Source organism: Poecilia latipinna, unplaced genomic scaffold (assembly GCF_001443285.1).
Source record: "Poecilia latipinna isolate Pla-1442-1.1 unplaced genomic scaffold, P_latipinna-1.0 Scaffold684, whole genome shotgun sequence".
NCBI lineage: Eukaryota > Metazoa > Chordata > Actinopteri > Cyprinodontiformes > Poeciliidae > Poecilia > Poecilia latipinna.
In genome coordinates this window covers 40,568-64,566 of record NW_015113300.1, presented here as the reverse complement: position 1 = coordinate 64,566, position 23,999 = coordinate 40,568, and the positions used below count along the sequence as shown (strand labels likewise).

At 37.4% G+C, this 23,999-nt stretch overlaps 2 protein-coding genes and 2 long non-coding RNA genes across 6 annotated transcripts; 2 read left to right on the top strand and 2 right to left on the bottom strand.

The window, feature by feature from the left end:
• nbl1 (NBL1, DAN family BMP antagonist) lies at positions 1–10,033 on the top strand. 2 transcript variants are annotated; one of them, XM_015044625.1, is made up of 4 exons: positions 1–449; positions 4,584–4,764; positions 5,981–6,092; positions 9,490–10,033. In XM_015044625.1, the coding sequence occupies exons 2-4, from the start codon at positions 4,592–4,594 to the stop codon at positions 9,775–9,777; spliced, it is 573 nt and encodes a 190-aa protein (XP_014900111.1). In that variant the 5' UTR covers positions 1–449; positions 4,584–4,591; the 3' UTR covers positions 9,778–10,033. The 2 variants fall into 2 exon arrangements, with proteins under 2 accessions (XP_014900111.1, XP_014900112.1); XM_015044626.1 differs by lacking the exon at positions 1–449 and adding an exon at positions 3,596–3,616.
• On the bottom strand, positions 5,138–7,316 carry LOC106954835 (uncharacterized). Its single transcript, XR_001426434.1, has 3 exons — positions 7,054–7,316; positions 5,709–6,069; positions 5,138–5,386 (listed from the first exon to the last, which is right to left on the bottom strand). It is a non-coding gene; the product is annotated as an uncharacterized LOC106954835 (long non-coding RNA).
• A 4,168-nt stretch (positions 10,034–14,201) lies between the features above and the next one.
• On the top strand, positions 14,202–23,425 carry tmem88bl (transmembrane protein 88b-like). 2 transcript variants are annotated; one of them, XM_015044629.1, is made up of 3 exons: positions 14,202–14,425; positions 15,745–16,068; positions 22,843–23,425. In XM_015044629.1, the coding sequence occupies exons 2-3, from the start codon at positions 15,775–15,777 to the stop codon at positions 23,068–23,070; spliced, it is 522 nt and encodes a 173-aa protein (XP_014900115.1). In that variant the 5' UTR covers positions 14,202–14,425; positions 15,745–15,774; the 3' UTR covers positions 23,071–23,425. The 2 variants fall into 2 exon arrangements, with proteins under 2 accessions (XP_014900115.1, XP_014900113.1); XM_015044627.1 differs by having other exon boundaries at positions 14,204–14,425; positions 15,774–16,068.
• On the bottom strand, positions 18,020–22,871 carry LOC106954836 (uncharacterized). The gene is made up of 2 exons (XR_001426435.1): positions 22,786–22,871; positions 18,020–18,544 (listed from the first exon to the last, which is right to left on the bottom strand). It is a non-coding gene; the product is annotated as an uncharacterized LOC106954836 (long non-coding RNA).
• Positions 23,426–23,999: the final 574 nt, after the last annotated feature.

The following is a 23,999-nucleotide window of genomic DNA, read 5'->3' as shown; positions in this document are numbered from 1 at the left end:
TCCTTTAGTTTCTCCCAGAAACGGCGCAGCAGGACGCCTGTCTGAGGGCTCAGCCGCGCCTCAACCCCTCGCATGAGAGTTTTACAACGAAAGACAACAACTTGGAAAGTGTTTTCCAGAGGAATTACAGAGAGACTGAACACTGAAGGGGGAGAGAAGACTCGGAGATGAGATAGCCTTCTGCCTCTCAATCTATCCCCCATCATCCTCCTTCCTCCTCCCGGCTCGGACGGCGACACTTGGTGCCGCTTCTTTCTCGGATGATGTAACTGTTGTGTGACCGGCAGAGCTCGGATCATCATTACAGACGTTTTTTTTGTGTGTGTGTGTGTGGGTGTGTGTGTGTGGTTGTCGGTACGAAGGCAGCCCGCATCCTCACTTTTCCGCTGGATTCAGGATCAGCGGGACTTTGCGCGGAGTTCATCCGGAGGAGGCTCCTCACCTCGCTGGTAGGTGCCCCGGCTAACCCCTCACCTCTGGAGGTGTTTCAGTACCCTTTAAAGTTATTTGTTTTGTTTATTTATTTTGAAAATAGTAAACTGCAAACGTTTCCGTATGTTTTAATATGCAAACTACACCAACCAAATTGACAGATGAAAAATTTGTTTGTTTTTTAGACAATTAAATCGGTGGGGAATCGGTGCTTTGCAAAAGTATTCACACCGATATAATTTTTTTCCACATTACAACCATAAGACGATATGGACTTCAAGTTTATCACGATAAAAGTAATGATGAAAACTACAGGTTTTTAAACTGGTTATGACTGTGCACTGAAAAAAAAAAACAGGTGATCAACTTAAAAATGTTTGTTAATTGGTTACAAGTAATCAAATAATGTTTTTCCAAGTAAATATATTAAGTTGTCACAATAAACAAGTAAGTTTGACAAACTTAATTCTATTACATGTAACAAAATAATTTTTGTTAATTTGTTGGACCTCCCTTTTCTTTTTTCAGTGTCCTGTTAAACTTTTTCTGTTTATTTTTTTAAATAATTAAAGTGGTAAACAGGACTAATTTGCGCTTTTAAGATCACCAGCTAATAAACTACACTAACCAAAGTGATATAGTTTTTTGTTCTTATTTTTCTTTTTAGAAGAAGAGAAAATAGGTCAGTGCATTGCTAAAGTATTGACACTTCTAAAGTTTTTTTTTTTTTTTTAACCTATTTTCTCACATTACAACCATAGGCTACACTTCAGAGGGGCGATATGGACTTCAGCTTTTATCACCGTAGTTTGTGTTAAGCTTTATTTATTACTTCATTTTTAGGTAACCGCCTGGCTGTGACTGTACACTGAAAAAATAAAACAGGTGATCCAACTTAAAAAATGTGTTAATTTGTACAATTACGTTTATTCAAGTAAATATATTAAGTTGTCATGCTACACAAGCTTAAACAAAGTAAGTTTGACAAACTTAACTTGATTACATGAAACAAATTAAATCTTTTTTTTTTTTTTAAAGTTGGACCTCCATTGCTTTTTTTCAGTGTACAAAGCAATCATAGCCACACAAACACAAATAATGCTCTTGTAACGCTGTTTTAAGACACCAGTCACATAAAGAAGTGTGGTTCTTATCACTAAGTTTAACACAGTAACTTTTTAGCATTTAATTATATTTTCAAATTCATTGATTTGATCATTGATTCTCTCAATGAATTCTGTTGTCTATACTATAGCTACACTAGTAGCTCTGGCTGTAGGGTTGTTGTCCTGTTATATGAGCCTCTTTTGCTGCCTCTAGCAGGTTTCTCTCTGGACTGTAACATCTTTAGTGCTTCCCTGTCCCTACTGAAAAATAAATATTCCCACAGCATAATGGTGCCACCATTATGTTTTATGACAGTGATTTCTGCCACACATGCCATGTAGACCAGTTCTTTCACTTCTGCTGTGCTCCTTGTTATTACTGATGCTGTTTATTCTCTAACAAACCTCAGATAGTTTCACAGAGCTCCTGAACTTACACTGAGATTAAATCACACACAAGTAGGTTACTAATTGTTTTATTCCACCTGTGAAATATAATTAATTCATTCTTAACCATTATTTTTTTACTATATTGTTTGCTAGATTTCTTTTGTACTTTGTAAATATTTATTTTTACTTCTATTGAATTCTCTTAGTACTATTTCATGGCCTTGCTGGCTTTGACAAACAAATCTGAATCTGAGTCTCTTCTGAAAACTCTGGGTCTTATTTAGGCTTATGAGAGTAATAAAGGTTTGTTGCACATGCACAACAACCCTTTTGTATTTTTATTTGCAACATATTTTAAAAATGATGTGCTCATTTGAGTCCACTCTGCAATTATCCATTTCCTGATATTGTCTGTCATAAAAGAGCTTTGTAAAAGTACTTTGATGGCGCTGAGAGGCTCAGTGCGCCGTGTGCAGAGGCTGGAGGCCTCAGCTCGGTTGTCCTGGGTTTGATTTTCACTTCTATTCCTGCATGTCTTCCTTTCTCTCTCTTGCCTGCTTACTGTCCAATAAAGGTCACAGGATTTTAAAAAGAAAATAAAATGTATTTACAGTTGAGGCTGTAGCTGGACAAAACATGAAAAAGGTAAATGTTTATTAGTTTGAATCCATAAGGATACATGCTAAGCAAAAATATAACTGATCATATTTGCACTGTGACATGTGGAATAATTTAATAGACTGAATTAGTGATGATTAAATGTAATGATCTGGTAACTGTGAGGACTCTGTTGGGTGTTTTTTTTTATGAAAGTTCACTTGCAGATCACTGCAGTTTTTATTTCAATGTAAAACATAAAAGAATCTTCTGTTTCAGTCACTGGCTGATTTCTTCATGTCATATTTTTCTGTCACACTTTCTTCATATCTTCAACGGCTCTTCAGACGTTTTCAAGGTCATTTGAAGTTTTCATTTGCAGTTTTTTTATTTGTTTAATTTTCTCTAGCTTCATGTTCAGTTCTGTGTACGGCCACACAAGCCTGCTGTGCAACATGTGTTTAAAAAAAGCACAAAACAAAAAAACTATGTAGCATTTTAACCAATTATCTAAACATTACTTTTCAGCTAATTGCTGTTTGTAAATCTGTTGATTGGTGCTAAAATATGTTTCAATATCAATTATTTTTAATGCAAAGTCATTAGAGCAATTTGTGTCTTAGTACTGAAGTGATTAAAAGTCACAACTTTGAAAGAAACGTAAAAACTCCAGTTTGCAAATGCACTGAGGGAAAAAGACTTTAGTTTCTGAGGTCATTTGGACAAAAAGCTGAAATGCTTTGAATGTTGAGAATGCACACCCCTCTGTGAAGTACAGGGGAGGCAGCATCATGTTGTGGGGCTGTTTTTCTGCAGGAAGGATTATTACTAAATCATGACAGCTACGATCATGAGGCAAGAACATCTAAAACCAAGGAAGTTAAATCTTGTGCACAAACAGGTCTTTCAACTGAATAATGTCTGAAAATAAATGAGTTACAAAGTGGCATAAGGACAACAAGATCACTGTGTTACGGTGACCGTCAGTAGCTGTGTTTCCATTGATAATAAAATTGCACAAATTGAACTTACCAAAGTAAATTTGCTTCATAAACACACGTCAATTAAAAAAAAAACTTTTTTGATAAAAGGTAAAGTAGGAGTAACACTCCTTCAACATATTTTTACAAAGTAAAAGTAAAAAGTAGCCATTCAAGAAGTATTTGGTAAAAACACTACTCAAGTACTGAATCATTTAATATTTAAAACCTACATAATCAGGCAGACTAAAGTATAAAGTTATGTGGAAATGTTGGTATTTTAAAATGAAAATAGTTTATATAAAGTAAAACAGCTACAAAACAAAATCCAGTCTTTCATCAAAGTGTTCATATATTTAAACTGTGGACAGATATTGTGGTTTGATTTATTGTGTTTTAGTAGTAGCTCTGAAATACACTTTAACCCTTAAATGTGAGGAAGCTTTCACTTTAGCATGAGCAGGGTGCTTTCATCTGGACCTTCAATCAGTCAATCAATCAATCAAATTTTATTTGTATAGCACATTTCAGACCTTGACATATTTCTAATTGCTCTTTGTGAATGAAATCCATGTCTAGACTTCAGCTCTTTAATCTGGGAACATTATAGCTGCAGGAAAATATAAATGCCAGATGGAGGTGCTAAAGTGAGCACAAAGGACTGGATGCTGATGACATCGAGGAACTTTTTATAAGCAGCAGGAGAAAAGGATTTTGTCGGTCGTAAATGACGTTACTGGCTGGGGCATTTTTAAGGAGGAGAATGAAAGCGAGTAGCGGACAGCCGTGCTGTTGCAGACAGGAAGAGCACATATTTGCCTCCCGGCTTCATTGTTTTACATCTGCGGGAACAAGATCTTCATCTCCCTGACATATTTAAAAGCTCGTCTGAATTGGTCACGCAGCTGAGCCGACTGTATCTAGATAAAAGCTGATCAGGGGGGATTTATCTGATAATCACCCGGAAGTTGTCAGTCAACACTAAGAAAAGCAAATCCATGTAAAACCATTACGGTAGTCGGACCAGATTGAAGTAATGCAGTTATCAGTGACATGCTGTGGTTTTCCTGCCTTATAGGTGCAGCCATGTGGCAGAGGATTCAAATTTGCTGTGCGCTGTTTGCGCTGCATTCAGCGGCAGCGCCTGCACACATCAACCGCCTGGCGCTGTTCCCTGACAAGAGCGCCTGGTGCGAAGCCAAGAACATCACTCAGATTGTCGGACACACAGGATGTCAGCCACGCTCTATCCAAAACAGGTCAGGATGAAGGCCCTCTCTGTCCAACCAACAGGCTGAAAGACAACAACCTCACACAGCTTGTTTTCAATTGTTCAGTTTGTTTCTGCTTTTAGTTTGATGTAGACAATTTTATTCATAAGTTTTATAATATTTTTCTTAATATCATTTTATTTTATTCTTAATTGTTTATTTTCATTTATTTTTTATTTTATTTTAGATTTTAATGTTTGTATTCATTTCTTGGGGTTATCTTTAGTTGAATTTCATATTTTAATCTTCATCTTATTTTTCCTTGTCTTATTTTACATAAAATAATATAACGTTTTCTTAATTTTATGTTTGCTCTTAACTTGCTTTATTTCATTACCTTTATAATTTCACCACGTGTTTGTTGGCATCAGGACATTTTATTTATCTGTTTTATTAGTTTCAATATTTCCATTGCTAAAATTTCTACATATATGCATAAAGGTCAAACAAAAAAATTAATAGCCGTTAAAATAAGGACTGTGCAAATTTATTGGACTAAGTAAGTTACATTAAGAGCCTTCCATGTGCAAATCATTTTATACTTTTCTCTCTAGATTTGAGTGCAGGCTCTATTTATGGTAAGCAGTCTTCTCCAATGAAGTCATGCAGACTGCAAAACAGCAAGAGAACAGATATTAGTTTAGTAAAACTCTCCTATAGATATCTGTGGAACATTTTCTTTTAACAAAGTTTAGTTAAAGTTTAATGGACAATGGAACAATAAATGTTGGAAAATAAGTTTTTGGATTTCTTAGGTTGACTTATTTAACCTTTAAATAGCCCAAATTAGATTAGTTTCTGTTTCAGATTTGTCCCATTTTTGGATGTTTCTTGTTAAATGATTTTGTATGTTAGATATCTTGAGGATAAAAATCAATGTGTTAAAAGTTCAAAAGCAAAACTTACCTCCTTTATTTATAGAAAATATTCACTTCATTCATCTGAAACCTGATGTCGATTTTACCATCCGAAAACTCTCGAATGACCACCATTTGTAAAAAACAAGTCTCCATTTTGTGAGTGTATGTTTTCCCCGAGGCCTCTGAGAATCCTTAGGCTTTGTAAATCAGTTCAGATTTCAGGCGCTCTGTTTTTTTTCCCCCTGCAGCTCTTGCTTACACAGGCGCGAGCGCTTCGGTCGACTCCAGCACATCATGTCTGTGGGACAGGCACGTTCATGCACTCTCTCCTCTTTGTTATACAGAGCCTGTCTGGGCCAGTGCTTTAGCTACAGCGTCCCAAACACGTTCCCACAGTCCACCGAGTCCCTGGCACACTGTGACTCCTGTACGCCTGCCCAGACACAGTGGGAAGTGGTAAGAGTTATTGCACATTAGCTCACGTAGCGCACTGCAAAAACACAAAATCTTACCAAGTATTTTGGTCTAGTAAAGTTTTTGGTCTATAAAAAATTACAAGTTCCACTGGAAGGTTATTTCACTTATAATAAGACTTTTTTTTCCATAAGAGAAATAATCTCCATTTTGTGAGTAGAAATGGTACTTTTTCATGAATATGAAGGAATTATTGACTTAAAACAAGCTCATATTTTCTGCTGAAAAGTTACTTGTAAGTTTGCCTTATTTCAAGTGTACTAAAATATTTGCACAAGAAACTAGACCAAAAATACTTGGTAACATTTTGTGATTTTGGAGTGCAAATGTACACCAGCACTTGCCTGTGGATGTGGGATGAGATGTGTTTGCTTCTTTAAACAACCATAAGAGAAAAACCATGAAAACAGTCTCAGTAGATGAAGCAGTGTAGTGTTTTATATTCTGCTAAGGCAACTCAAAACAACTTGCATTCTTTTTTATTCTCACTCTCTGTGTCGACTTGTTGATGTTTATTTCACCATTATTAATAATTGGTTTTCTGGACACAGTGGTGGTTAATTATTTAAACACCTGCTCTGCTGATGATCTGTCAGAAAGTAGGTGGTGGGTCGCTTCAGCGTAGATATGCTGGAGTTAAGGTTGTCAAGTCAAGCTAGCATAACTGACCTACTTTCCCTCCCTATTTTTTTTTTAATTAAAACTTTTTATTGACCTGTGAAATGTGATATTTTTGGACTTAATTTCCTAGTTGTTTTAGTGTTGAAAGTTAGTGGTGTAGAAGTAAACTGAGTAAAAACGCCTTTTGAACTACCTATATGCTCTTATTTTGGCAACTTTCGAGTGAGCGTAGCTATGGTAACGGAACGGGACGGTTAACCGCAACACAGAAAAAATTAACAGCCAAATAGAAATAAATGATAAAAAAGGAACTTAATTTTACCTTCAGTCGATAAGGGAGCAAGGTTAGTAACATTCCGTCCCTTTTCCTGTTATATATTACGCTTATATTTAAGATTTAGCGCGTTATGCTGACGACTAGACAGTTATAACCAATGGTAGTCATCGTCTGGTTAGCCGGGGGCGGGATCTTGCGCGTGTGACGTCACGTTTCAACGTAGATATTTGAATCCAGAAGGAAGTCGTCGTGAAAACAAAGGATTTGTGGGAGGTGTAGTTTGGAGAGCTGCCAGGTAGACATGACAGGTGAGGTACTAACCCTCCTGGAGGAGAACACAGGCAAGAAGAAGAAGAAGAAAAAAATGCATTTTCAATCACTTTCTTCCTGTTTATGTGGAAATGGATGCCTTTGTCTGTGGAAATGATTGTTGTTTCTGGACTTTTAATCTAATTGAGTTTGAAGAAAAGCAGAGTCGGTTCTCACGAAAGAAGACACTGCTCCCTGATGCTCCGGCTCTTGTTGAAATGGCTAAATGATCATTTTCTGGGGATAATAGAAACAGAGAGGGAGGGAAGCGAGTTGTGTGAGGTCTGGAGAGCTGGCTGAGTTTGTGTAAAGCTCCTCAGCAGGTCTAAATATGCCTATTTGTACTTCATGTTAAAAGCTGACCAACTTTATCTCTGTTTCACCGAGTGTCAGATAGGCGTGGGTCAGTATGAAATTCTCATAGCATGGTAACTTTAAGCTGTAGCATTAGTGCTTTTAGTGGTTTTGTTAAAAAGAGCTGATTTGGATCTATTTATTTTCCAAGTCTGGATAAGACTGGAAAAAGGAAAATATGAAAATAATAATTAAAAAATGCATTTCCAGACTTTAAACCCTAAAGTATTACATAAAGATTGTCCTTCTTTAGACTTTCTTTCATTCCTTCCATGATTTCTTTGTAATTTATTTGCTTCCTTTCTTCGTTCCTTGTGTCCTTGTTTTCTTGCTTATTTTCTTTCCTCACTGGTCTTTCTGTCCTTCCTTCCTCATTTCTTACATTCGTCCTTTCCCAGACTCTGTTTCTCCTCTCTTGTTTCAGTGTCCTTCCCGTTTCTTTTTTTCTCTGATACTGAATTTCATGTGTCCCAACTGTAGAAAAAAAATCTGCCATAAAGTCATGCAGAACTTCAGTATTTCATATTTTAATGTGAAACTAATGAACTGAGAACTCTGGCATGTTGAGCTTGGAAAAGTGTTAAGATTTTACAGATATATATATATATATATATATATATATATATATATATATATATATATATATATATATATAAACTTTTGTTTTTGGATATACCTATTTTAATATTGCCTTGCCTTTCAATTGGGAGGACAGGCTTGTTTGACACTCTTTCCAGTTTTGAGTGATAGATTGAACATTGCTTCAGGTTTATGGATATTGTTTTTAACCTAACTCTGCTTTAAACTTCTTTTACCTTCTGCTGTTTTCCTTGGTCTTCCTGACGCTGTTTGTTTACTAAGAAACCTCTGAAGGCTCCACAGAAGTAAAGATGATTTATACTGAGGTTAAGTTACACAGGAGGGCTCTGTTTAGTTATTTCTAAAGCCAGTCAGTTGCTCTGGTTTTATATGGAAATGTTAGAGTAACTGGGCTGAATGCACCACCAGATATTTACAAATACTGTACTGTAAAACATTTATAAAACTCTATAGGCCATGTTTCTAACACTTCAAAATGTCAGAAAGCAGAAAGATCACATATGGCTGAAATGATTAATCAGATTAATTGCATTGAATCAATTATTATAATAATTGTCTGGTAACTGATTAATCGTTACCTACACAGACTCAAACAAAAAAGCTAAAATAACAACATGTTCACATCTGCAATTAAGCCAAAGCTGTACAAAAATATATATATTTGCATATAAAATATAAAAACCCTTTGTTTGTAAATATGTTCTAACCAAAACTCCTCAAGTTGCAGTTTTAGCTTCACCTGGTTCAAATTCTGAAGGAAAAAAAAAAACTGTTATTAAGTAACTTTTGCTGTCCATTTATTAACCAGTTAATTGAAAAACTAAACGGATCAGTCCTGCACTGTGTTCATGTTAAGTCAAGCAGAACGGGCTGAGCTTTGCACGTTTATTTTTTTTTAAAGGTGCACCTTTTGCTATGATCAAAGGAATGCTATGTGGTTGCATTTTAGGAAATAAATGTTTATTTTCTTATTTTAAAAGGGGATTTAATTGTTTATTTGCATCTTTTAATGTATTTAATAGAAAAGGCTCTTATGATAGATCATCAGAATGTGCCTATTGTTTTATTTTATTGATAATTACTAAAATAATCGCTGGTTGCAGCCCTAATTTCAAGTAACAGAGTTATAAAAAAATGGAAACAACTGTTAAAACAACATAGAAATAAACTCTAAACTTCAACGGGTGTGTTAATTTGCGTTAATGCGTTTACCTGCAGGTGACTCTGGAATGCCCCGGCAGCGAGGATTCTCCACGCGTGGACAAGCTGGTGGAGCGGATCCTGCACTGCAGCTGCCAGTCCTGCAGTAAGGAAAGCGTCCAGGAGGGGGCGGTGATGCAGCTATATCCAGCAGACAACACCCTGGATTCAGCTCCGTCTCTGTCCGACCCCCTGATCGGAGACCCGGCCCACTCTCTGCCCCACGCAGACAGCCTGTCTGACAAGCAGGCCCACCCTCACGCGCACCACCATCCCACGCTGCCCCACGCGTCAGACGGAGGCTAGAGCCACAGCTGTAATGACTCTCTGCTCGCCTTTGCTCCTCCTCCACGCTGCTTCCTCTGTAGTATCCTTACAGCACTTTGAATCTTTCTTTGAAGGCAAAAACCCACAGAGCCGCGTTATCAGAATGAGCTCACATAAACACTACGCACTTCTCTGTTTTCAATAACACACGCAGAGGCCTGATGACTATAGCCTGTTGATATACTGTAGGGCTTTTATTCTGCTTTGAATGTAATAAATGCTCTGTTTGTGGTAACCGTCTCCTGTCTTCTGTTCATATAAATTAATCAGAGTCGTCTCCAGCCTGGGAAACTCTTTGATTTCTAGGTTTTACAAATTTGTATAAGTATTGAAAAGAAAATAAGAAATTTGAAGATATTTTGTACTTTTATACTTTATTCCAATCCTGTTGTCCAAACATTGTGTCCTTTCTTCCTTCTGTTCTTCCCTCTACGCTGTCTTATTTTTTCTTGAGTCCTGCTTCCATAATTCCTTCCTTTCTTTTTGCCTTGTATCTGTCAGTCTTGCTTTCTTACCTAGTATCCTTTCTTTACTTCCTTTACGTCCTTCACATCCTTTCCTTCTTACCTTGAATCTGTCTGTCCTTTCTTAGTGTCCTGCCTTCTACTTTTTCTTTCTTTGTATCGTTCTTTCCTTCCTTCCTTTCTTGTTCTCTTGCTTCTTTACCCTCTAGTCTTTCCCTCCTTTTATCCTTCCACCACCTCTCTTGTTTCTGTACTTCTTGTATCCTCCCTTCCTTGACTCCATTTGTCCCCTCTGTTCTTCCTTACTCTCACTCGTTCCTCTCTACCTTGTCTTTTGCTATTTTCCATTTGAATAATGTTTTATTTTAAATTTTATAGGTTGGAAGGTCTCCTTGCCATCACCCTAATATTTAGCTCCTTCAACTTCCAGTTTGGACTCTGGACGTGGTTCTTCAAAACATTAATGTTACAGTTAGTCATTAAAAACATGTTATTAAAGGTAAATGATTACGTTAAGGCTAAATATGAATGAGCACAAACACTTCCAGGCTGTGTAAGGTTTACCCTCGACTCCCCTTCAAAAACAAAGCTGTGTTTCTGTTTGGCACAAAGTCTTGGTGCCTTTGATCAACAAACCTCCAGCTAAGGGCAAACATTTTATAGATGCACAGAAGAGCTGCATGATGGGAAAGCAGCAGGCTGTTTACGGCTTCGTTCGTTTGAATCCGATCCGTCTGCCTCAAAGGTAAATCTCATGTTTTGGGGCCGAGATGAAAGCTTATGCCCAGTTTTGCTTGTTTACACATTTTCATTTAGGCAACTGAATTTAAAGAGCTTGTTTAAAATTTATGTCCCAAAGTCCCTTCATGCCAGCTGTATGTTGTTTTGTGTAAAAGGAGAACAATCTGGGCGACTTTTGTTGATGATCAGTACGGTTAGAAATTGTTCATCTTTTGTCTTATGAAAAACAAACTGCAGTGCTTTTTACTGGAGGTTTGTGTGACGGGCCAACTCAAAATACGACATGAGGAATGCGAGCATAAATCTGACATCACACCGTCATGAACGCAAAGGACTCTTCAAGAATGACTGTTATCATGAAGTGACATTCGGTAAATAAAAACACTTTTAATGGAAAGTTGCATTAAAGTCCATTAAAAGTGTCAACTTTGCATTAGAAATGTAATTTCTCAAATGACACTTCATGACGCCGTTTTAAGTCAGGAACATAAGTTTACAAAGGACAAATGGAAAAACTTTATTTTGTTAAAGGTTACCTTAGTTATTTATTTTCTTACATTAATATTCACTTATTGTGCCAAGTTAAATATAGTTTTTGATTTATGGTTTTATATGTTGCGTTTGCTAATTTTGTATTTTTTGTTCCTTTTTTATATTGTGTCTCCCTCCTGTGGCAGGTTTAGGTTACTGCACCACTATTTAAGCTGACTGCAGGTCAGTTTTTGTCTGAGTTCAGTTAACCACAGTTGAGTTGGGCCCAAAACAATGTTAAATATCATTTAATGTATTTTGCACTGGAGTATTTTTGACATTATTAAATTGATTTTCCCCCCACTTTTGGAGAACACTGGGCATCAGCCGAAACACTTCATCCTGTCTTTAAGATATGGTGGTGGCAGCATCATGCTGTGGGGTTGCTTTCCTTAAAGGAGAAGATTATGTAAATGTAAGAACACAATCAAGTAACTATATGATCTTGAGTTATTATAAAAATGTTTCATGTATCAAATATGACATAAAACAAATTTGACTTTATAATGTAATCCTTTGAAATTGGTCTCTGTCTCTTTAAGAAGCTCCCACTTTGTCTGACACAGCAATATTTCTCTAAGTTTACAAACGTTCTGAGAAGTAGATCATATGACAAACTCAGCAGATGCGTAGTTCCACCAGGTGTTTGCTAATTGCTGCTGGCTAGTCTGAAGGAGCTGAGGGAATGATATATGACATAAAGCTAAGAAAAAATTAATTTACACATTACTGCCTCTTTAAGTAGAGAGGAGGAGGGTTTTCAGAGGTGAAGCAATGAATTTGTTCCTCCTATAAATTAAACACTGTAATTGGTAGAGCATTTTTTTTATATTATTTATGTTTGTACAATTATTTTTCTTTCTCCATCAAGAACCATTTTCCTGAATGTCCAACACTGAAAGCAAAATGTTTTAATGTGTGTTTCAAGTTCGATGGATGGCTTCCTTTAAACCACTCTGTACTTTGTGTGCTCCTTGTCACTGGCGTAAGATGAATTACCACGGTAACGGGATGTTGTGAAGCTAATGGATGGTGAGTGGCCTAATGCATGTCTGAAGGCAGAGTGACAGAGTCAAAGGCAGGTAAACACAAGGTCTCAGAGCAGCAAGGGCAACATGTTCAGCTTTCTCAAGTGGAATATCACTCAAAATTCACCACAATAAGAAAAATACAAGAGATCATTAGTGAATAAACTCCAAAAACCAAATTATTTCCTTTAAAAAGTTCCCAAATGGTCCAGCAGATGTCTCTGGTGAGAATGTCTACAGGTTTTACTGACTTATCTTCAGTCACCTTATCTACATCTTCTCTTGTTCCTTATCTTAAGATCTGTTGTTCCTGCCTCTCCCTTTTCCTCACTCTGCTCCCACGTCCTCTGACGTCTGTCTCTTCTTCTGTGTAATTAAATTTGATCAGCAAAAGGTTGGCTGTCTGACTGCACTGGAAAGCAAATCAATCATGCCGTTATCTCACCCCAGCACATGTTGACAATGTTTTCAGGACCATGAGGCCCAGCGTGCTGAGAGAGGAATTAAGAAGGACATTTCTCAACATATTGCAGCTTTTTGTTGCATTTTATATGGTTTTTAGACGGCTGAATTCATTGTTGCCCTTTTAACTGCAACTCTGTTTCTGAGAAAGATGTCTAGACTTTTAAAGTAATTCATTTTATGAATTGGAATACACAAAACACACAGATTTCTGCACTTATGACCCTGCAGTCTGAGCACATATTGCTGTTATAGCTGCTTGTTTACAGAAGATTTTATGTTTATAAAGGTCAACTTGTTATAATTTGACCAGACGGCATCATTTGAACGTTCTTGTTTTACTTTAAAGTAAAACAAGAACTTTTTTACTTTAAAGCTTAAAAGTAAAGCTTTAAAGGGGGTGCAGCCGGTAAAATACACTTGTGTCATGTTTTCATGCAGGTGTGTCAAACTCATTTTTCTTAAAGGTTCTCAAATAACTGATTGTTCCAACACATACTGATAAAACTCATCAACAGTCTGCAAAAACATAAATAGCTGTCAATGATTACTTCTGAAATCAAATAATATTGAACATACTGATGTCATTTGGTATTGTATAGATAAAAACTCCTTTGATTTAATTGATGCAAAGTCATTTTTAAGCACAAAACTATTATTTTAAAGCTTCTATTAATGTGAGGGCCAAAAAAATAAAGCTATGGAGAGCCGGATTTGGCCCCCCGAGCCTTGAGTTTGACACATGTCATGTTATTCTCTCATCAAGAGCAAGAGCTTCTTAAAGAGGCAGAAACCAATTTCAAAGACAGTAAAATTTCTTTTTAAGTTATTTTTGACATATACAGTGTTTTTATAACTGAAGCTATAAAATGACTCCATAAGCCTGAAAAATAAACAATATTGCCCCTTTAACTAACTAAATCTTGTCCTAGAGTTTTTGTTTGTTTTAATTTCTACCATTCAGGTCATGGGTCACATAAAATATTTCCAAGTGCTGCAAAAGGCACCGGAGCCTCAGTTTGAACACCCCTACTTTAAACATTGTTCTGTTTCCCGATGATTTTCCAAAGAGACTGAAAAAAAAATCCCCCGAAAATGTGCGACTAAATCGTAACAAAAAGGCACGTGCTGCTTTTAAACACGCAGCCTGAACACCGCGGAGCGCGCACGCACGTGCGCGCGCTCCGGAGCATCGCTCCCGGGGACGCGCAGCGGAAGCGAGCAGCAGCAGCAGCATCATCTCTCCAGCAGCGCAGGGTTCAAGTCACAGGCGCTGCAGTTTGTTCAAAGCCGAGCCAGAAACAAGAGTTTATTTTAAACAGGAATAAAAATAAAAGCTGCGCGACGATCAGCGGAGGAGAGACGGAAACAAACAGAGAGCGGCGGGATTTACTGAGCGAGGTGAGCGACATTTAACCGCCATGTGTTATTATAATGATTCAGCTGGAAAAGAAAACTGATTTAAAATAAAAAAATAAATATGCGTGACTTTATGCCATCTAGATTTTACATTTTGCTATGTGTGCCTGGCCAAAACAGAGGGGTCTGCTTTAGAGTTAATTAAAACTAGATAAATATTTCTGATTAAATATGGAATCTGTATTAGAATACGAGGTGAATGAAAAATAATATATTGGAGAAATGTACAAATTTTATATTTAGAAAACTAATTATGTTAAAAGATAGCAGATATAGAGCTTGGTAAATGTATTTATTCCCTTCTTTCCTACATATTTTAATTTTTGTGAGTATTTATGTAATAGAAAAACACAAATTAGCATAAAATTGACTTTTGTATTCAGTCTCGAGTAGGCCTGTCTCAATAACAAATTTAACAGGAATATTGTTATTTTGAGGCCATTTTGAAGTAATATAATGGTAATGGCATCATAATGCAAGAACACATTGTCAAAGATCAATAAACTTTAAATTATAATGAACATTTTACACTGGAACAAACTTTAAATATCCAAAATAAACAAAACAGAAACAACAAATTAAATTATGTTCTTCTAAAACAGGACTGACTGAGACCAAACACCAGACTGAAGACTTTAATCATCCTGTTTTAGAAAGAGAGAAAAATGGAAACTATTGAGCTTGTTTTCATTTATCAAATGATTAACTGATTTATTGATTTATTGTGACATGTCTACTCCTGAGTCAATACTTACACTGCAGCTTTCCACACCTGGAGAATAAAGTGTTTGTTTATTTTACAAAATAAACTCTCAATCGATTGGATAGCAGTTGTAAGGAGACATTTTTAAGCTCTGGACTTTGACTAGGCCATTCCAGCACATGAATACACTTTAATCGAAGTCAGTGGTGTCCAAACATTTTGCACTGGGGGTCAAAACTGACAAACTTAAGCTATTGGTGAGCTACAAGATTCATTAAATCAAAATGCAAACTTCTTTAATTTTTTTTCTTTTTTTAGTGTTACCTGCTCAACAGTAAACATCATTTCTATGAAATCTGAATATCGTCAAAGATTCAAAACATAAAAAGAGCTTCAGACTGTCGCCTTTTTAAAAGAAAAATAGACAATTTCATCACCCGTTTTCAGTTTTGTTGGCCAAATGCTGGACTTCGGGTCAGGGGCCACAAACGGCCCCTAGGACACACTTTGGACACCCCTGATCTAAACATCTGACTGTCCTGAATGATTTTTCATAGCAGTCCTTTGTTTCGGTCTCCATGGTGAACAACATGCTCAGTAAGGGGTACCGTCGGTTCTGCCTCCCAGGATGTGTGGTGTGGATGTGGACCTGGAGGACGGCGGCTCAGCGGACGAGGAGAAGGAGGAGGAGTTCTGGGTGGGGGATGCCGTGAAGATGCTGCCCCCCCCAGTGGCGCACAGTGACGGCAGCGCGTGGGGCGGCCGCAGGGGAGCGTGCGGCTCGGTGGCCTGCGGGGCGGTTCTGGTCCTGTGGAACCTGTGCGTGGTGTCGGCCGGCGCCCTGCTGCTGGCGCTGGTCTTCTGTGTGGTGCTTCTGCCTGCGGCGCTGCTGCTGTACGCCGGCTTCCTCTGCCACTCCAGAGTGAGTCCTGACCGATGTGTTCACTTCCTGTTGATTCTCTGCAGGAGGGAAGAGAACGACCACTCTGACCCAAACTCTTCGATTCAGAGAACCAAAACACTCTGACCCAAACTCATCCATTCAGAGAACCAAAAGACTCTGACCCAAACTCATCTGTTCAAAGAACCAAAACACTCTGACCCAAACTCATCCGTTCAGAGAACCAAAACACTCTGACCCAAACTCATCCATTCAGAGAACAAACACTCTGACCCAAACTAAACCTTCATTTATTTATTACCATCTATCCTTCATTAGTGTGTCCTTCCTTCAACCTTTCCTTGACTCCTTTCTTGTGGCCTTCATCCTTTCTTTGACTCCTTTCCTCCTCTCTCGTCTCCTTTCTGATGTTTGATGCTCCTTTAGTTTCTGTACATCAGTAAATATTTCCAAAATGCCTCATTTTTATGTTATGTTAACATGAGAAAAACATTGAATCTCTCTTTCAGACAGCTGGCCAGCAGTGTGCAGAAATAGGTGGGGGATGGGCAGTACTGTCAAATAACTGAAGAAATTCCTGTTGCTCCAGGATTTCCTCTGTTGTCTAATCTAGACATGAAAATGCTACATTAAAGGAATATTTTGTATCTTTAAAACTTTGTAAAACCTCAGAAACCAACCAACCTGAGCAGAAACAAGCCGCTATTTGATCATGAATCAAACTGCATCATATCTTCACTTTGAAACAACCGTTAGATTAATTTTTTATTTCAGTAAAGTTGCAGTCAAAATGTTGGCGCGCTCATTAGCTGTAAAGAAATAAGGAAAGATTAAAAGATCATAAATATTTGCCCCATCAAAACTGTTGCTGGGAAAATTAAATATTTTACTACTTAATTGAATATTTTACTGCCTTTTGAGTTTTCAGAATGAAATAAATATGATGCTGCTAATACACAGCGTTGTGGACGAACATTAAATTAAGTTGAATCGTCCTCAGTGGCTTATTTTTATTCTGTTTCTGCACTGGAGCCGTTTTTCATGATTCCTGCTTCTGAACATCGTTAAACATCGGGTTAAGATCCATTCTTCTTTCTATTAACACTTTGCTTTAAGCCTTTCTGCTGAAGCATCAAAGGAAATGTCCTGCTGAAAATATCTGAACTTTCAACTTCTGTCACCATTTCTTTTATCTAATTATGGCAAAAGTGGAAAATTACACTTTGCTAAAATTGTTTATTTTAGTTTCTCTTCCTCGATCTATGCCTTTATGTAAACTTAGGACACCGTTTGAAAGCCTGTGTGTTTTCTAACATTTATATATGTAGATATTTTACATAAAGCATGACTGTTTGGTTAATTTGTCTAAAACCATCAGAAATAAGACAGTAGCAACTTTTCTGTCTGGTAATGCATTTAAAAAATGGCCAAATACAATCAGACAGGAACCTCATTCCAGCTGCGGGGCACGGTGGTGGAAGTGTCATGGTTTGAGGTTGCTTGCTGCAGCAGCACTTGACTGTGATTTAAATCAAGTTTTAGATGAGACTCGATGAAATCCGAGAAGAAAAACCAGAACAAACCAGTAAATCCATCAAGACCTGATTGACATGGAAGGCATTGGCCTAGTCAAAGCCCAGATTTTGATCTCATTAAAGTTCTGTGGGGTGAATTTAAGCTGAAATAGGGTGTAGAGCAGGGGTGGGCAACTCCAGGCCTCGAGGGCCGGTCTCCTGCAACTTTTAGATGTGTCTCTACTTCAACACACCTGAGTCAAATAATGAGGTCGTTAGCAGGACTCTGGAGAACATGACTGCACTTAGGAGGTGATTCAGCTGTTGGATTCAAGTGTGTTGGACCAGGGAGGCATCTAAGAGTCGCAGGACACCGGGCCTCCAGGACCAGGATGGCCCACCCCTGGTGTAGAGTGTCTTAAATTTTTCCTCACCCCGAAATGTTTCAGTCTATTTTAGACATTTAGCAAAACCTGGTTTATTTTGCTTAAGAGGAAATAAATACATTAATTTTCCAGAGATATAAAAAAACTGGATTAAATTAGTGACATTTTCTTCTTAAAGAACAGAATATTTACTGGGGTGTTTTACATTTTATACATGACTGCACTTGTAACTCAGCATGAAGTCATTATAAAAACATAATTGCCAACCTTTCAAAGGGAATATTGCAGCTTTCATACATAAAATGAATAATTACATAATTATAAGCCTTAAGATGCTGAAATATTTTAACTAAACCATTTTCCTCCTAAATCTCTGACTCTTGGCAGGACAGAGGTTCTGGCAGAACCAAAACTTTCATTTAAATGTAATTTGACATCTTCAGAGAGAACAGGCAACGCCTCAGATCCACCCGCACATGTCTGGACCCGACCGGCGCCGCCATCCACATTAAAACAGGCCCAGCAGGGAGTCTGCACTCATTACCTGCTTCATGGGGAGCTGGGTCATGTTTCACAGGAAGCAGCGTGTGCAGGAATCTGTGGAGAGATGAAATCAACTCTGCAGAAACACGGCACACAAATAAACCCAACAGAAAAATAAATTCAGAAGTTTATAAGCCTCAAACTTTTACCTTCACGCATGTCGAGCCACTTTTTACAACAATATGTCTGCAAACGTCTTTGAAATAATGTATTTATAAAAACATCAGGGAGCGCTTGGATTTAAAAGTCAACATTCACTTTGGTCATTTATGGTTGGAGCAAAAGTTAAAATAGAAAAAAAAACAAAACAACAAATCTTTATAAAATACTTTCTGGGCAGAAATGCAGAAATAAAACTGACAGGTTCAGTTGCTCTGCAGACCGGAATCAGAAACAAACTTAAACGGACGATTTATTTGAGAGGTTATTACCTTCGCAGACGCAGAATAATGTCACGACACAGTGTTTTTTAAACCCACTCAAACTGTGAAATGTTAATATTCAAACATATTCAAACTGTTAATATTCAAACCTCTGGCAGATTTAAATTTTAAGTTATTGTTATTCAAACAAGAATGCAGTTTATGGTTGAAAATGCAAGAAATATTTTCAGAAATATTAAGAAGACAACATTCAAAGGATAGCAATGAATAAATAACTAATTAAATAAGCTTCTACTTTTATATTTTAACAACAAATTGAACCAACTAATAAACCACCGAACAGCTTTTCATATGTTTCCACTGGTATTTTTTACCATTTTTTACGATGAGCTCCAAGTTTTTAAGTTTGGAGAGACTCTAACCATCACCCTAATCAGATTAAAGTCAAATTACATTAAATTTAAAGTCTGCCAGGGAATATATCTGTGGCTTAATGCATTGCTCCAGTGTAATAACAGTCACTGTTCACACACAAAAACTCAACAACAGTTAACTTATTAACACCTGGTTTATTTATCTTTCCACAAACTCTCTGCAATATGACATCTATCTGAGCTGTTACTGATAACACCTTCAAAAAATACAAACTATCCCTTTAACTGTAACCCTACCACTCAGGTCAACATTGGAGGAGGTCTGGAGATCTGGAGCTAGAACGTTTTGTCAAATCATGAAGCCTGTTTAGAGAGAGAACTGAACAAAAACAACGTGAAAATGTCCAGAAACCAACTCTGAAAATATCTTCTCTATGCCACAGTGATTAATGGCAGACATTATGAAATAAAAACACACGCAGTCAGAAAAAACGAGCACACTAATGTCCTCTCAGATGATCGTTACGGAAAAATCTAGAGGTATGCTGGGCAAATTACCCCTCCACTGCAGAAGAGAGGAAAACCACTCAGCTGACTGCACAATCTAAATACTTACTTAACTCACTTTTACATATTAAATAACCGTTTCATGTATTTTTAATGAGGAGCAAAGATAATTAGCACAAACTCCCTACCATCTGACAAAAGGCTGCCCTGATTTTCTGCTTCCTAGGTCACATCTACTCATCTTTGCTTCCAAAATCAACAACATGTCTTCCCCAAATTGTCCAAATATTTGCATGCAGCTGCAGAAAATGTTCACAAATCATTTACGAGGAGGAATCTGCACTGTTCATGCGCACTCTGACTTGTTTACCCCAGCTGGAAGTTCAGGCATGTAACCCCATAGAGAAGACGTTCTGCTAGCAGACGACCAGCAGTCAGGATTTTTGGCAGAAATATGAACCTGATGGCACCTTCAGCATGAAGGAAACCCTTAAAGAGACTTTCTGGATTTAAGCACGAGCAACAAATGTACAAAAAACCCCACAAACTTCAATGTATGCTGGTAGGATTTTATGGCTATGCCAACATAAAGCAGCACAAGATATTTAAAAACAAGTTTATTCTGCCATTCCTGAGTTAATATTTTTTATTTTACCCTGCAAGCTTTTCAGGACATCGACTACCAGATTTACAAAACAAAAACTGTTCTTCAGGCTGAATATCTAAAGTCAGCTTTAATTTCAGGACTGACCTGTTTTTAGCTCATCCCAACAACTCACCAGCTTCCCAGCATGATGCTGCCACCACCATACTTCACAATGTTACATTATTATTACATAATGTGGATTACAACGCCAATTTGTGTAATAACAATGTAATAAAATCAGGCTTCAAAATGTAATAAAACATAATCAAAACTTCATTATGTAATAATCAATCAAATCAATCAAAAACACTTTGCTGATCCCAAAGGAAAATTAAGTGAAACTCAATTCAAAGACTTCAAAGAGTTTTTGTTGATAGTTGGGAGGACAGATTTCCTGCAGCAGTCTGTATTACAGTGAATTTGAAGAAGCTTCTAACTGAAGACTGTTTTCCTGAGACAGTCTCAAAATGTAACTTAAGAACAGAAAGTTTGAGATTTATCGTTAAAAGTTTTAAAGTAAATGCTTGTAGGATCTACAACATGATCTTATTAGAAGTTTAACGATTGGGATGAAAATAAACTGTTTTATTGAGGTCTCTGTAGCTCCACCAGAGCCTCCTGCCTGCTCCTTCTCAGTTTAGGTGAACAACACTGTGTTGGTGTGTTTGCAGTACACTGTGAAAATAGAACAGGAGATCCATCTGAAGTATATTGTGTTAATTGGTCAGTAATAATCAAATTAAGTTGACCAAAGTTAGTTTGCTGGAGGGGGGGTATCATGTAAAATCGTTTTTTTCAAATTTACATCATGTTATAATGTTATTATCTCAACAAAAAGATACCTGGAATGTTGACTTGATTCAAGCTGCTCAGCTCCTTCAGACTAGCCAGCAGTAATTAGCAAACACTTGGTGGAACTGCACATCTGCTGAGCTCATTAAGGAGCTACTTCTCAGTGCAGCGCTGGTAAAATGTTGTTAAAGGGTTAACAGAGGAGCGAGGTTGTGATGACTTCCTGTAGGCGGAGTTTCAGAAAGAGTGGGAGTTTCTTAAAGAGACAGAGGCCCAATTTCAAGGCAATACATTTCCAAGTCATATTTGATACACAGCTCTGGAAAAAAAAAAAAAAGTAAGAGCCTGGTCTCTTTCATTTTTTCCAGAGTTGTATTTAGCATTTTTATAACAACTGAATAATTACTTGACTATGCTATAAAATGGCATTATGCGCCTTGAAAACACGTAATACTGCTGTAATATGTTGATTAATTTGTCAAATTAAATAAATGTAAATAAAGTATGTTTGACAAACTTCATTCTGTGACCTTTTCTTTTAAGTTCCAGCTGCATTTTCTTATTTTCAGATAGGATAAACTTTCCTTTTTCTGATGATATGAAACCTTGAATTATTTTATAATACAAATCTGATTTGAATAAATCGACATTTGTCGCACAATATGGAAAGGTTTTGGGGGTATTGTAATACTCTGCAGATGCACTTTGGTTTGTGAGGGTGTTCTCTTTCAGGACTTTAAAAGTTTAGGCTCGCAAAGGCACAGTATTCATCATTAAGATGGAAAAGAATGTCAGCTTAAACTGAAGCAAACATTTGCAGACAGCATCAGTCTGCAGGCTTTTTGTTCTGTTGACAGAGAGAGTTGGTAAGAAGACAAAGTTCTCTGATTTGGTGCCAGCAGCAGCTGAGTTCAGACAGGTGGGCAGCATGCTCACCAAAAGCACAGAGCGCATTTCAGAGAACACTAAATGTAAGGCACAACTGTTTGCCAGTGTGTTTACTTGAGGCGAAGCTGCATTTGGATAAAAACGACTTAGAAAAGGAAATGATCAAGCAGCAGGTGGATTATTCTGTGTGCGTAGGCTTGACATGTATGATTGCGTCTGTGCTTCTGTAATATCGTGGAAAAATATCAACCAGTTACCACTAAAAACTTTCTTTAAACCATTTTTTCATTCATCCATATTTTCTCTAGTTTTTCTTTTTCCTGTTTCTGTTCTCTTTATAAGCAGTTATGCAAGAAGACGGTTCTAACTACAGGGATATACTTTAGCATTAGCTTCTGCTAAACTCCATGTTGGCATAGTGCTTCAATGTTAGCTTCCACTAAACTCTATGTTGGTATAATGCTTTAGCATTAGCTTCCACTAAACTTCATGTCGGTATAATGCTTTAGCATTAGCTTCCACTAAACTCCATGTTGGTATAATGCTTTAGCTTTAGCTTCCACTAAACTTCATGTCGGTATAATGCTTTAGCATTAGCTTCCTCTGACGTTATTCCACATTATTAGCACTTGGAGGAAGCAAACATTTTTCATGGCCGGGAGCCCTCTGTATGAAGCAAAGTGTAGAAGAAGAGGCTGTTTTTACCTCTTTATGTTAAAGTCCAGGACTTCTCTTTCTCCCCTCTCCGTTGTGTCCTTCCAGGTCCTCGACGCCCCGGCAGCTATCTGCCGCTACCTCGACGACAACAGCTGCTCCGCCCTCATCATCCTGGGCTTCGTGATGATGTCGCCCCTCGTAGTTTTGGCGGCGGCGGTTTTCTGCGGGCTGCTGAGGAAGTTCCGGCTCCTTCTTTTCCTTCAGCCGCTGTCCAGGGCGCGGTACCGCGGGAGGCTGATGGACTGGGTGGGAAGAGTCCAGGCTTGGGTGTGACGGGCGAGGCTCAGGGTTGGTGTGCGCAGAGTGAGGAGTTGAATGGTAAAAAGAGTGAGAGAGGACAATAAAATATTCAATTTCCAGTGTAAACAATCCGACAGTGATTAGAATAGATTTCGGCTCTAAATAAGCAATCAGTTTGTTTTCAGCTAGTGTCAGTGGTCACATTATTTTGAATATTAGTTCTGTTTAAAAAAAATATTCTTTTATTTCTCTTTGTTTTTATTTTTCATATTATTTTGCAGTGCTTGTACATGTAGAGTAAATCTGGGGTGTTTTTAGATGTGCTTTATTATTAATTAATTTGACGCTATAACAAATGGAGACGGTGCATTAGAGCCATTGTAGATAGGAGTTAATTTCCGACCCCCACCCAACCTACAAAAAGACTGAAATTTTCTAGAAAAAAATTGGACATTTCTGAGTTTCAAAAGTCTAAACTTATCAACTTTTGAAACTCAGAATATTTCCAAAAGTTGAAAATGTTTGATTTTTGAAACGCAGAAATTCACAGCTTTTGAGATTAATCTCAAAATTTCAGTTTTTTCTTTCTTTTTCAAGCTTAGCAAAGTTCTTGTTTTTCCTAGAAATGTTTTTTTTATTAATCTAAAATTTTTAAAGTTTTTTGGTGGAAATTTATTCCTTTTTTTCCCTGTTCACAATGGCCCAAATATGCCGTCGTAGAAAAGAGCTCTATCCAAAGGTAAAGTTATAAATCCCAGTATTTAATTAAAATAACCAGTCAGTTCATCGATAACTAGCAGTAAAACTTCTGAGTGTTGATGTTTTTAACGGCTGCATGTTCGTATGTAAAACATTAAAGGAAACAACGTCGGTTCCTATTTTCCATGTGTTTAAAGCAGTCTGCCTCCTAGTAGCTTAATTTAGTCCCATTTCTACAAAAAGATCATGTAAAAAGAACTCAA